The 13508-nt window shown below is 41.0% G+C and overlaps 1 protein-coding gene across 1 annotated transcript in view; it reads left to right on the top strand.

The window, feature by feature from the left end:
- The window catches only part of crybg2 (crystallin beta-gamma domain containing 2), a 56671-nt gene that overhangs the window by 14566 nt on the left and 28597 nt on the right, over positions 1 to 13508 (top strand). The window contains exons 3-4 of the mRNA XM_034704353.1: positions 2400 to 2555; positions 3808 to 8903. Of these exons, the coding sequence (XP_034560244.1) occupies positions 2400 to 2555; positions 3808 to 8903 (5252 nt within the window). The remainder of the gene's footprint in view (positions 1 to 2399; positions 2556 to 3807; positions 8904 to 13508) is intronic.

Genomic DNA, 13508 nt, shown 5'->3' with positions numbered 1-13508 from the left:
CAGCATTCAAGTGTAGAGTTCAGGTGATGAGGGTATGAATGCAGTGGATTCATATTTTCTAAATACTATGTCTTGGACTTGTGTAAGCGCTCAAAATGAAGTAAAAAAAAAATACATAAACCAAAACATTTAAGTCTTAAAGGAGCAGAATGCTCTAAGAGGATTATAGTATGTGTGAGTTTGATTATTATACCATATCATAACTTAACAAATAGGAGACAACCTTCATTGGATGTGTGGCTTGGATCAAAAAGAAATGCCATGTTGACATTAAAAAAAGGTTTGCTAACCTGAGTCATCATTGAAACCTGAGGGGAAGCGTACCTAAAATAAAGAAGTATGTTGCTTTGCAAGATTTGTCAAGGATTGGATTGACAAAAATTCAGGCGCAGATGAACTTGAATACACTACTAGTAAGAGAGCATTATATTAGCCTTTGTTTGGCTGTATGATTCACTCATGTTCAGGTTCGCCACTAACAAAGAATGCAACAGGTGCCTTGTTTCCTCTTTCCAGTCTTACTTTAAGAACATAGTGTTGTAATTTCTTGATAATGATAGCTTAAATGTAGCCCTTTCCAGACAAGGGGCCCTTTGGCTATGACTGACAGTTAATGAAGATTAAGAAGAGTGGAAAAGTGTGAGACTTGCCCTCAAATGTCAGTCACAAAGCAATACCTGTCAGAGGTTCCAGACATCTCCTGTCGTAAATTACTGCTCATACATATGGAGTGTGAACTCAATGAAGAGGGAGCTGTAGGGGCTAAACAGCTGTATATTTAAATTAACAAGGGGCCTTTGTATTGCTTATAAAAGGTACATTAATCGACACAAGTGAACACCCAGTCCTAAAAACGTACTTTCTCAATTTTTGATAATGCTTGCATCCAGATCAAATTTTGAAATATGTCACATGTTGACAGAGCACATTTTGAAAATCAGGATTTAGGTTTGGACCTCCAAAAAAATGCATCCATCCTTTGTTCCGCATGTGCAGACACATACTCCTCATTATGTTCTTGTGATCACATATTTTTGCAAAAGGAAATTTCATGTTTTTTTCTTCTTTTTAAAAAGTTACCAATTCTTGCTTCAATTTAAGAAAATAACCCTGAAAACCAGCTGACTTGCAGAAAAACAAAGGACACAAGCTTTATACTATAGGACCTGTGATATGTAGTTTATTCATTGGAGTTTCTGTGCCCTATTAAGTCAAATTCAAAGAACATGTACACGTTTTCAAATGTAGCAGTGATTGATCCCTTAATCTCTGCTCTAGTTTGTGTTTTTATGCACACACATCCAATTCAGGTAGACTTTAAATGCATCTAACTCAGCAGAGTTATCCTGTTCACCCTCCACAGACTTAACCAAGACTCCACTTCGTTTGTTGTCTTTGCTTCTTCTCATACCTTTAACACTATCCATCACAGGTGTGGGTCAGACACACCCAGGTAAAACCTGGCAGATAGACAGACAGAAAGACAGACAGGTGTTCTGTTCTCCTTTGTCATGAAAGCTCAAAAAACATGCACTGATAATTACCGGAAGAACATCACCATTATCTTTTCAATCAGGGTTTGCCTACATAAGCACACATATGTTCTTTTTAAAATATCTGATAAGGACAGCCTTGATAATAGCAGGTGCTCCTCTGAAGATTGTGAACTTTGTGAACTTTGACATATTAAGAATTGTGTAGTTTTTTTTAAAAAAATGATACAAATCAGGCAAAGTTCTGCACAGAAATTAAGAGAAACTCAGCTGCTCTAGATATTTCCTGATTAATTCTCATATGCTGCTCCTTTTTTAAAGCAAAATACAAAAAAATGATGGAAAGTGAATATTTTTATCTGCTCTAAGAATGACCCCACACCAGGGTATCTGAACTAAGAGCAACTTGATTCGTGTTCTACTTGTTTTTCATTTTTTCAGGGTGGAGCAGTTCATACTCCTCGGATGAAGTTAGGGTGTCAACCTTTTAGCTTGTTTATAATGCCTGGAATTATTTCTTGTTATGTAATAGCCTCGTTCTTACCACTGAAAGATGTTAGTGTTTAGACATTAGGCTTCTAATTAACCCTTGGCAAGGGCTGGTTTGGTATGCTTGGTACGGTTGATCAGCTATTAGTGGGAACTCTGAAAATAACACTTAAAAGTCTTTGTGTGCTTTGAATGCAAAGCCAAGCACTTTGTCAACCTCTGCTTTAAAATGTGCAATATAAATAAAGTTATTATTATTTTTTATATATATTGTGTAGCTGGCTATACAAGTGACACCCTCAATCATTAATTACAATAAACAGTATTCATTAAGGCAATATTTTCCAGAACTTTCTACGTCAAAATCTTTTCCTCATGAGTTAATATTGACCCTCCATCCTTCTCTTTTCGTCTCAGGGTAAAGAACTCAGCTACTCGGATCTGGACCTCCGCAAGCCCAGGAAGTTTGCCACCTTTTCTTTTGGTCTCAGAAGGAGGAAGAAGAAAAATGAAGAGAGTCTCTCTAAGAGTGCTTATGGCCTTCACAGCTCGGGCATCGAAGAGCTAGAAGAGGTAAGCCTGTTCTTGATCTTTTTATTGATTGTAGTGCTACTCCAGTAGCCACATGATCAGACATAGACACAAGCAAAGACCCAGTTAGTGCTTTTCTAGAGATAATTTTTTTTGTATATATATTCCAGCATTGGAGAGTTAAGCTTTTGTTTTCATGAAATAAACACTGAGCACACTCTTTCAAAAACCAAGAAGCATTTTTAGACACACTTACAAAAGTTTGGGAGTTTCCTGAACTGGTCTGCTCCACCTTCTGTCTGAGGCAATGTGAAATATTTGTATTAATGCCAAGTTTATCTCTAAAGATGTTTTCTTCCATTATTTTTAGCATCATTTTGACATTTTGATACTTATAATTGATATACTTAAGATGAAACTTACCAAGGAACACACATGTAAATTAGTAGGCTAATAATTGATGTACTTAAGATGAAACTTACCAAGGAACACACATGTAAATTAGTAGGCTAATAATTGATGTACTTAAGATGAAACTTACCAAGGAACACACATGTAAATTAGTAGGCTAATAATTGATGTACTTAAGATGAAACTTACCAAGGAACACACATGTAAATTAGTAGGCTAATGTACAGTTTTAAAAGGAATGTATTCCTGCAGTAGCTTAATATTGAAATAATGTAAGAAATCACAGTAGAAAACATTGCAGTGTTGCCCCCAAATTATGATTTCTCATATCGTCAATGTCTGGCCCCTAACTTATCTAAAATGGCTAACACAATAAGCAACTAGCGGCCAATGGCCAGTAGCTAGGGAGTCATAAATTTCCCTCAGGAGTTTGTAGAAACCAAGAACAAAAAAACAACAAAGTCAAAAGTCAATATTTGACAAACAGACCCCAGGCAACTGAAAGCTTGTCTCTAAATGAATAATAATGCTACTTCAGGACTTTTGGTGTGTTCATAGGCTGTTTGCTGCGTGCTAACAAGCTTGCTAATTAGCTATTCTGATCCAGCTAGTCTGAAGTAGCCAGAAGAAACATGTCTTGGCAGATTTAGGTGTTTGTGAAACAGTGGTAGGTGTTGCCTAAAAGCTTCAGGGTTTTTGAAAGATCACCAATGATAAGATAATAATGTTTATGACATAGTCCTTGGCTCGATGGCTGAATTTCAATGACAACACAAAAAACGTTAGCTTCTGTGGGTCTGAAAATGATTCTGACAGCCGTTAAAGTTTTTGGTTGTCAATTAATTTTAATTAATGAGTGAAACTGTGAATGATCTTCCTCTAGCCTCTTCCGGATCTCCATCTGGAGCTGGATCAAGCCGTTGGCAGGAAAATGAGTATGTCTCAACCAGAGCTTGACACCAGAGATAAATTTGACATCCCCTCTCCTCCCCCTGTGGCCGCAAACCAGTCAGGCTCACACTTCACTCTCCCTGACCCACTGCAGTCATCTGCTGCTGCAAACACCCATTTAGTGGCAAAGGAGCCTCTCACAAATGGCTCAGATTTTCTTGACGTGCACGCAGAGCCGCTGAAAGCACCGATCGCCACCATCCCTGAGCTGCAGATGTACAGCACAGACCTGTCAGAGGAGAAAGAGAATATTCCTGTTCAAGGTAACACAGCCAAAGTTGACTCCAGCTCACCTGCCCTCCTGACTCAGACCCTTCAGGCCAGCCATCCAACAGATTTACCTGACATTGCAGATCTCAAGACGGCAGTTGTTGACTTGGTCTCTGCAAGCAATGGCCTGAGTGACAATGAATCTCTCCAGCATACAAAAACAGACACATCTCTCACCAATTCCACGACAGCTGCAGTACTAAATCATCAACTGGATGCTTGTGACACTGCTGGCAGTATTAATCTAAATGCTGAACCCTCCATGGCAAGTACTGACTCCGGAATTGATTCATCCGTTAGAGAGAAAACCCCTCTCACAGAGTCCTCATCTGTCCGTCAAGAAGTCCCAGTTTCTCGCACTGAGAGATCTATCTCTGACACTGTCAAGAGTGTCACCACAACCCCAGCTGTTAGCGCTGGGACGAGTAACCCTCCTGGCGATCAAACTGAAGTGTATGGAGCATTGTATGACTCACTTTTCCCCCAGAGCTTTACCTCAGAGGTTATATCATCCATCCTAAGCTCTCAATCTCAAACCAGCACAGAGATACAACATCTTGACACCAAATCTGAATCGGTCCCAGTGAAAACCTTTGAATGTCACACAGAAAGAAGCTTCTTATACTCTAACTTGTCAACATCAAGCATGTTGGATTCTGATACTCACAGGAAGGATGATGTGGATGGGTATACCCACTTGAGTGCAGCCTCCAGTGAGAGAAAGGTGATACCTTCCAAGGAGGACTACAAATATGCTTCCTACCAAGTTTCCACTACTACTACTGAGCTTCGAAGAGACATAGAAATCGACCGCAGAACTACTTATGGTTCTGAGCCAGCTGATAGTTACTCAGGGCTTACCCGCTCCTTTTCAGAGCTGAAATCAGACAGCTCTGACCTTATTCACAACACTCTCAGGCAAGTCCCTGAGGCAGAAAACTCTGCCCCTCCTGCATCAGAGTATGTTACATCCCAGGGGACGGACACTCAGGTTACAGACCCCAAACGGAGAGCAGTCCTGGTCAAAGAGTTAGTCACAGATGAGGCAAGCTCTGATCCCACCTTTTTCTCTCCTGAGCTGGAAAAAATGGATCCAGGGAAGGATCTTGAGTTAAAAATCGAAAGGACAAAGGCTTACTCTGTCACGTCTTCGGGACACATGAGTGCTGATGGCGCTCTGAGTCCAACGTATTTCAGCGTGGGATCAGACGACGGCAGTGCCATAGAGATTTACTACAGCGCTGAAGAGGACAATGCACAGGACAGCGGGGATGAGCAGGTGTACACAACGGATGAAAGAGGAGAAATTTGCATGGGGGTTAAAGAGGTAGTTGGGCTTCTTGGGGAGGATCCGCAGCAGAGGGAGATCACAGAAACGGATGTATGCAAGAGGGCTGTGATTGTTAAAATGAGGAATGAGGTCAGCAATGACGAAAGGAACGAGGGTAGAAGTCAAACAGAGGTGTATCAACAATGTACAGAAACGTGGACATCTCAGCGCCTTGAAGGCAACGATGCAAAGACTCAAGTGAAAGAAGTAGAAGCTATAACGTTGCCAGAAGTGGAATTGGAGTTGAAAGAGTATGTCAGGCAACGTGAGGAGATTTCACAGGAGTATGAGATTGGAGAGAGAAAGCTAAGCCAGACAGATGAAGGCAGACACAGAGTAGTGATTGTCAAAATGCGGGAAAGCACTGACGACGAGAATGAAGGGATCAGTAGCGAAACTGAAGTGTACCAAAGTTCAGCAACAAAAACTTCAAGGTTTCTTGAAGATAATGATGCCAAGATTCAGGAGAAAGAAGAGGCAACATGGACAGTTTTGGAGGTAGCGAAAGATTTGGCAGAGTATGTTGGGCTGAGTGAGGCGCTCTCAAAGAAGGAGGATGTCACAGAGACACACTCGAGCCAGACAGAAGAGGGAGGACAGAGGGTGGTCATTGTCAAAATGCGGAGTGTTGAGAGCAATGACGAAAAGATCAAGGATATCGGCAGCCAAACTGAGGTGTACCAACAGATTGTAGAAACCAAGACGATTGAGAGTGTTATAAGGGATGATGTAAAGATTTGGGAAAATAAAGAAGCACCTGAAGCGTCTCCAGAGATTGCAGAAGAGGTGAAAGAAGTTGTCCGGGTGATTGATGAGCTCTCAAAGCAAGAGGAGATTTTAGAAAGAAGCTCAAGTCAGACAGATGAGAGAGGACAGAGAGTGGTGATCGTCAAAATGCGGAGTGTGGACGTCAGTGATGAAAAGGAGGATAAGATCATCCAAACTGAGGTTTATCAGCAGATTGTAGAAACCCAGGTGATTACGTCCCTCGAAGACAGTGACACGAAAAATCAGGAAAAAGAGATGTCAACCAAAGTGTTTCAAGGGGTGGCAGAAGAGGTGAAAGAAGTTGTTGCGTTGCAAGATATTGCTGAAAGACGATCAAGCCAGACAGAAGAGGGAGGAAAGAGGGCAGTGATTGTCAAAATGCGGAGTGTGGAAGGCAACAATGAGGATAATATGAGCCGATCTGAGGTGTACCAACAGATTATAGAGACCAAGACCATTACATCACTGGAAGACAGCAATGCAAAAAACAAGGATGAAGAAATAGCAGAGGTGGCCGAAGAAAAAGTGAATGAGTTGGCAGAATATGTTGGGCTGCGTGAGGAGGCCTTAAAGCTTGAGGAAAGCCTATCAAGCCAGACAGAAGAGGGAGGGAAGAGGGCGGTAATCGTCAAAATGCTAAGTGTGGAAGGCAACGATGAGGATAATATGAGCCGATCTGAGGTGTACCAACAGATTATAGAAACCAAGACCATTACGACTCTTGAAGACAGCGATGCAAAGATCACGGACAAAGATGTAGGAGAGGTGGCTGAAGAAAAAGTGAAAGAGTTGGCAGAATACGTTGGGCTGCGTGAGGAGGCCTCAAAGCTGGAGGAAAGGAGATCAAGCCAGACAGAAGAAGGCAGACAGAGGGCGGTGATTGTCAAAATGAGGAGTGTGGAAAGCAATGACGAAATGAACGAGGACATCCGTACCCTAACGGAAGTACGGCAATACCTAAGAGGCCAAGGTACAGAAACTGGGACCACTGAGATCTGTGAAGACAATGATGCAAAGATTCAGGAGAAAGAAACAGCAACTGAAGTGTCTCCAGAGGTGAAAGAAGGGGTGAAAGAAGTTATTGGGCTGCTTGAGGAAATTACAGAAAAGGAGATAAGAAACCGGGATGAGGATGAAGTGAAGGTGGTTGTTGTCAAAAATGAAGGAGGGAAAGAGGACATCAGTACCCGAACTGAAGAACTGCAACAACTTAGAGACGAGAGTTCATTGTACTTGACATCTAGGACTCTTCACTACGTTGATGCGAAGAGTCAGGAGAATGAAGTTGCACCTGCAGCGTTCACACAGGTGGAAGAAGAAGTGAAAGAGTTGATAGAGGACCTTGAACTGAGTGATGCGTTGTCAAAGCAAGAGGAGATTGCAGGAAAAGTGATAAGCAAGAAAGATGAGGGAGTCAGTGAGGAGAAGAAAGAGGAAACACTTAGCCAAACGCAAGTAACACAAGACTTAAGACCCCAGAGTTTAGTGTCGGAAAGCAAAGATGCAAAGAGTCAGGAGACAGAAGCAGCAGCTGCACCGTTCCTAGACGTACAAGGAGAAGTGAAACAGGTTGTCGAGCTGCTTGAGGATCTGTCAAAACAAGAAGAGATTCCAGAAAAAGATGCAAGCAAGAAAAAAGAGGAAATCCTTAGTCAAACGGAAGTGGCACAACACTCAAGACCCAAGAGTTCAGAAAGTGGGATCACTCTGTTGCTTCAAAGCAATGATGCGAAGAGTAAGGAGACAGAAGAAGCCGCCACAGAGTTCCCAGGCATGCCAGAAGTGAAACAGGTTGTGGGGCTGCTTGAGGAGCTCTCAAAGCAACAGGAGATTGCAGAAAAAGAGATCAGCAAGAGAGATGGAGGCAAGGAAGAAAAGAAAGAGCAAACAAGTCCCCAAACTGATGTGCAACAACAACGCCAGAGTGCTGAAGCTGAGACGACTCAGGTTGTTGAAAGCAATGATGCAAAGAATCAGGAGAAAAAAGGACAGGAGGAGAGAAAGGAGGAGTTACTGGCCACACCGGTTGGGCAGGTGAAAACTCTGATGGTATGCAACTTTGCTCCACCCTCCAGTGAGTTCCATGGACCGGGGGAGGGGTCAGAGGGAAACCTGACCAAGAAACTGGAACCAGAAGACCACCCTTATAGAGAGCAGCAGCTTCCAAGCAAGGAGATACAATATCTGGCAGACAAAGACATAAGTAGATCTGAAAGCATTTATGCCGCCTCCAGAAACACAGTAGAAGATACGATCACACCCTTATTTAGAGAGGCAGCAGAGCAAGTTTCCCTCCTCACAGAAACAAACGAGAGAGTAAAAGTGAGCACGGAAGCCAGCAGCAGCAGCAGCAGCACGACAGCAAGTGCAGTCACAGATACTTCAGGTGTAGAGGAGGTTGTCAGGGGTGCTTTGACACTCGGCGCTGAGCTGCAATCAGATGCCACAGGGACTGAACACAATAGGGCTCCACAGGTTAAGGCTGAGTGGGCGGATACAGTTACTGAGAGCACAAACAGAAGCGGGACGGTGCAAGAGCAGGTGGCAGTCGAGCTGTCAGCCCTGAACGAAGACACACACCTTCCCGATACTGTAGCTGCAGAGACACACGGAGAGGGACAGAAGCAACCGGCAGACACCAAACCTGACCTGAATGAGGGGTAAGTCTTTTGATCTCTCTTTAAGTCTTTTGATTATTTTTCAAGTCCATTGATCTTTCCTTAAGTCTTTTGACCATTCTTAAAAGTAATTTGATCTTTATTTAAGTCTTTTGACCTTTTGGGGGAGGTCCAGGACTTCCAGGATTAAATTGCTCGATTAAATTGCCTTTGTGTTAGGGATGATGCTCTAGATTGAGGAAGCATTGAGGAAGGAGGCGTGAAAGTGCAATTACTAAGTCATTTTACACATTTTCTGAGCTGTCATTTAGGAGACTGAGGCTATGTTGTTGCTGCGCTGATATGCACCACATGTAGCCTTAGGGGTGTGTTTGACACCTGAACTAGCATTGATATCTTGTTGATGTAAAGTAATATACTCATGCAGCCAAGATGATAGAGTTTTCTTGGGCAACACTGACTGTTTTGCCTGACATTGTGACTATCAAACGATGGTGTTGTGATTAAATACGTTACATTCTCACTGTTTAAAAAAGTCAAGGCATGAAGCTGTTTTGTTTACCAACAGAGCTGTCTCTACATACCTGGGGAGCTTTAAACACACCCTTTGTAATGCACCGCATGTTGAGTGATATAGCTCAAGATCAGTAGATGTTTTGAGCTCATAATGTCTCATACATTTGTTTTAATAGCCTTGTTGATCTGTAGCTTCAAATAATGATGTCAGTTTTGATTATTTTATGTGTCAAAATGAGCATGTATTGTATTTTCACCCTCAAAGCTCTTTTTGTTAGCTGGTGTGTTTTATTGTATGTTGATGACACTGTGTTTACACAATCCTGAGCAAGGAATAGACTGCTGTGAGTATTTGAAGGGGCTTTTATAGGGGATGCTGTGGGGGTGTTACTTCCCTGTTGGTAGTGAAAGGAAGTCAACTGTAGCTTCTTAAAAGTCCCTCATCTCTTGCATTCTGCCTCTGTCCTTGCAGCTTCCTCCTACCAGCTAATTCAAGTTCACAATGCAAAGTGTTAAAGGCCTGTCTTCCAGAATGTAGTCAGTGTTCATGCGGTCTAAGACTTAATTTCTCAAGAAGCAGAGCAGCTTAGATCTCACATGTTCAGTTCTGTTAATAATCCATTTAAGCAACACAGTATCTCCTGAAACCTGTAGCACAAGGTTACATGCCAGTAGGCTCATCTGCTTATTAAAATAGTCATGATGGTACACAGTTATGATTTGGCACTGCGGCAGCATTATCTGAAGCTGGCCTATGATCAAGCATTTTAATGAGTTGGAACAAACATGGCTTCAGGTGACAGCTCAGCGAAATCAGAAGAGAAGAATACAACATTTGAGGGAAAAGTGCTTCCTTGAACATGCATGTGTTTTCTCAACTCAACTCCTCAGACTGTATTTGTGTGTGTCAAAGGGGTCAACAGTTGCAGGTAGAGAGCATAAATGTCTTTATTTTTAACATGTGATTATGGAGAAGGCAGATTTCTGAGGCCAAAGACATTTTAAATGTACTAGCATGCAGCAACATATGAGAAACACAACACAAACTTGGTGCAAAACACAAGAAACACTCACACTTCCTGTGCTAGAATATAAAGACAGCCATTATTCAAACAAGTTTAATGATTCAAATTTGCTATGTTGGATCTGGTGTCCAAATCACAGGTTTCTTTTCAGCGTCAGTAAAACATGGTATCATCTGCATGACTCTTCATTCATTCATTCATTCATTCATTCAAAATGTTACACCTCTGAAAAGTGAACACTGCATTCTCTTGATCTTGTGTCCTTTGTGCCATGAGATGGCAGCAAAGACTCATCTTTACTTGAGTGAACGTTCACGGCTGAAACAAGTTCATGAACCACACATCCAAACATGTTTTGATAGGGTTGGCTTTTCCTGAGGAGTGCATGTTCAAGTGCATCTATTTTTTGCTGACCACTCCAAGAATCTAATTTATGGATAAACAAATAATAAGAAACCAAGTGTAGAACGATTTCTGATCCCACTTTTGGTGTCTGGCTCCTAAATCATGCATTTAGTTGTTTTGTTTTTGCAAATATTTTTCTTAACCTCAATAAAAATGAAAAGAACATGTTTGAAGGTACAGGATAGGAGTGAAGGTGGAGGCTTTAATGATATATACTGGTGGTGGAATTTCCAACACAGTATGTGTTTGTTCCTCTGTATCATCACCTTCATTGAGGTTGTTTTTTAACATAATGAGCCATTACACAAGCTGTGTCCTCTGTCACTTAAAACAGGACAGTTTCAGTAAAACAGGTGTGCTGATGCTCACAGAGAGATAAGACAGTAAGGCAGCCCCGCCTGTCTTACAGGCTTTCCAGTAGCGATGTCCCCAGGAGGGACATGTTCGGATTTGACAGTCACCCCAAAGGGCCAAGAGGTTAAAAATGCTTGGTTCCACATCAAAATCTGTTACTCAACTTAAACATGGTTTAAACAATCTGCTAAATCATCAAAGATTACTTTGTTTTTTGTTCTCAGTAACAAATTGAAGAGACTTTGTTTATTTTGAAGTGTTGAGGAGTGTGGAAATGTTTGTGGTAGGAGGACATCCGAAGCCAGTTGAGCCACTTGAAGGTCTGAGCAGCGTCCTTTGTTTTCCTTTCATGTGTGGCTGACTGCCTGTCGTCTCACAGCTTACCTCTGACTCGGGTGGAATGACAAACCTGTGGAGAATTTCCACAGTAGAAAAACCCCTTTAGGTAAGCATGTGGAGGTGTAAAGTAAAGCTTGACCTTATGTGCTCCATTTGAGACCTTTTAATGATCAGATACAGATACATGCCCGTCTATCAGTGAGGATCTTCTCTGGTTTAGGCTGTAGTTGGAGTTTTTGACATTCAAACTACAGACGCTAAATAAATAAGAGTATGAATAAGCAAACAGAAACCTCTTTCTCAGGTGTCTTTCTGCATGGATGAATACTGTAAACAAATATTTTAATGTGAAATGAACAACAAATCTTTGAACTTTGCTCTAATAAGTCTGTCTTTTAGACTTCAAATGATTATTTAATTCTTATCTGTAAATTTAAGAGAGTTTTTAATTATCATCTGCCCTAGGAATAAACTGTCAGCTGCATTTCAGAAGGTTTACACCTCCAGTAATATTGATGGACAGAGACCGTCTCAAAATTGATGCAGGAAGATGAGGGATATCTCCTTCTTTCTAATAAAACCTGGAGCCTACATTTCCCAACATGCATCTTGGATGCTGTCTGAGAATTAAAGGCACTGGGAGGAGTTTTCATGTAGTGAGGAGTTTTGGGACTATTTTTGATGAAGTCAGTTGTGTTTTTCAGGGATGAAGACTGCATTTCCCATGAGCACTATCACCCTCTGTCATAGAGATGTGCCTCTTGCCAAAGTGTTGATTTGTTGTTGAAGCAAATGAAAGGAATACAGATCCTCTTTTGAAAAGTACTTTCTTGTTAAAGACGAGTGAAAAGATTATCTATTAACTGTATCGTGACAACAAAACTTGGTCTTATATAGCACCTTTCATACATAGAAGCATGTTGCCCAAAGTGCTTCACAAAAGAACAGAGAGAAAGAAAACAACAGAAAATGATAAAATAATAAAAGACTAAAACAAGAAAGAAGGTGATCATAGAATATACAGAAAAATAAAATAAATACAGTGAAATCAATAAAAAAAAGAGGGTAGAAGCAAAATTAAAAATCAATGAAAGTTAAAAAGATCGGATAAATACAAGAAATGAATAGATAACTAAATAAGTTAAATAAATGTTGTTAAGACCATGATTATAATACCGATAGACACTAAAATTCAGTATAAAGATTAAAAGAAATAACCAATCTTGTCACTGAAGGTCAAGAAGAAACATCAGTATAAAAGTGGCACTTCTTCAGACCAAGCTCAAAACTCCTTACAGTGCCTTTAAGTAGCAACAGTCTGTTAACCAAAAGATAAAGCTCTCCACTTCCTGATTTTGTTGTCTTGCAGTCACTATCCTCAACTGATGCTGACTCCAGTTACATCACTTGACGCAATTTTAACATGTAGCTCCCACTTAAGTGTTATAGTTGAATTTAAGCTGTAACAGCTGTCTAGACATGATGTCAGTGTGAGTGGCGTAAAGGTAAAAAAAGTTCATACTAATTGGACTGAATACAGAGCTCTGAACTTTCCATTCTGTGGCACAGTTAAACACAAAAGCATTGATCTTGAAGGTTGCAGTTACCTTTAACACAGTGACTTATGATATGTAAACTACACTCTAACACTCAATCTTAAGCTACGTAAAGCTGCAGGGCTTCTCGTGTTTGACAGGCAGACAGATGGTAGCTCTTGCAGAAATCCAAACAGGCCTAAGTCAAACTTCTGTACACTCTGTAAACCGTTCTTTAATCTGGCTTGAGTTTTGCCAGTAGAGGGAAGGGTAAACAAGAAAAACATGCTACACATGCACTCACTGATAGATTTCCAAATAACTGATAACATTTTACACAGCAGTATCCAAAAATCTTGTTGTTTTGTATCCTAGAATTATGTAAGTAGTCACATGTGAGGCTGACTTGCTTGACTTCATCTGTTGAAAGAGAGCTCTACCTGGCATCATTTCAAAATCAATATTATCAAAGT

Source organism: Notolabrus celidotus, chromosome 16 (genome assembly GCF_009762535.1).
Source record: "Notolabrus celidotus isolate fNotCel1 chromosome 16, fNotCel1.pri, whole genome shotgun sequence".
In the NCBI taxonomy this organism is placed as follows: domain Eukaryota; kingdom Metazoa; phylum Chordata; class Actinopteri; order Labriformes; family Labridae; genus Notolabrus; species Notolabrus celidotus.
Note: the sequence above shows the minus strand (reverse complement) of the source record. Positions and strands in the feature narration are given on the sequence as shown.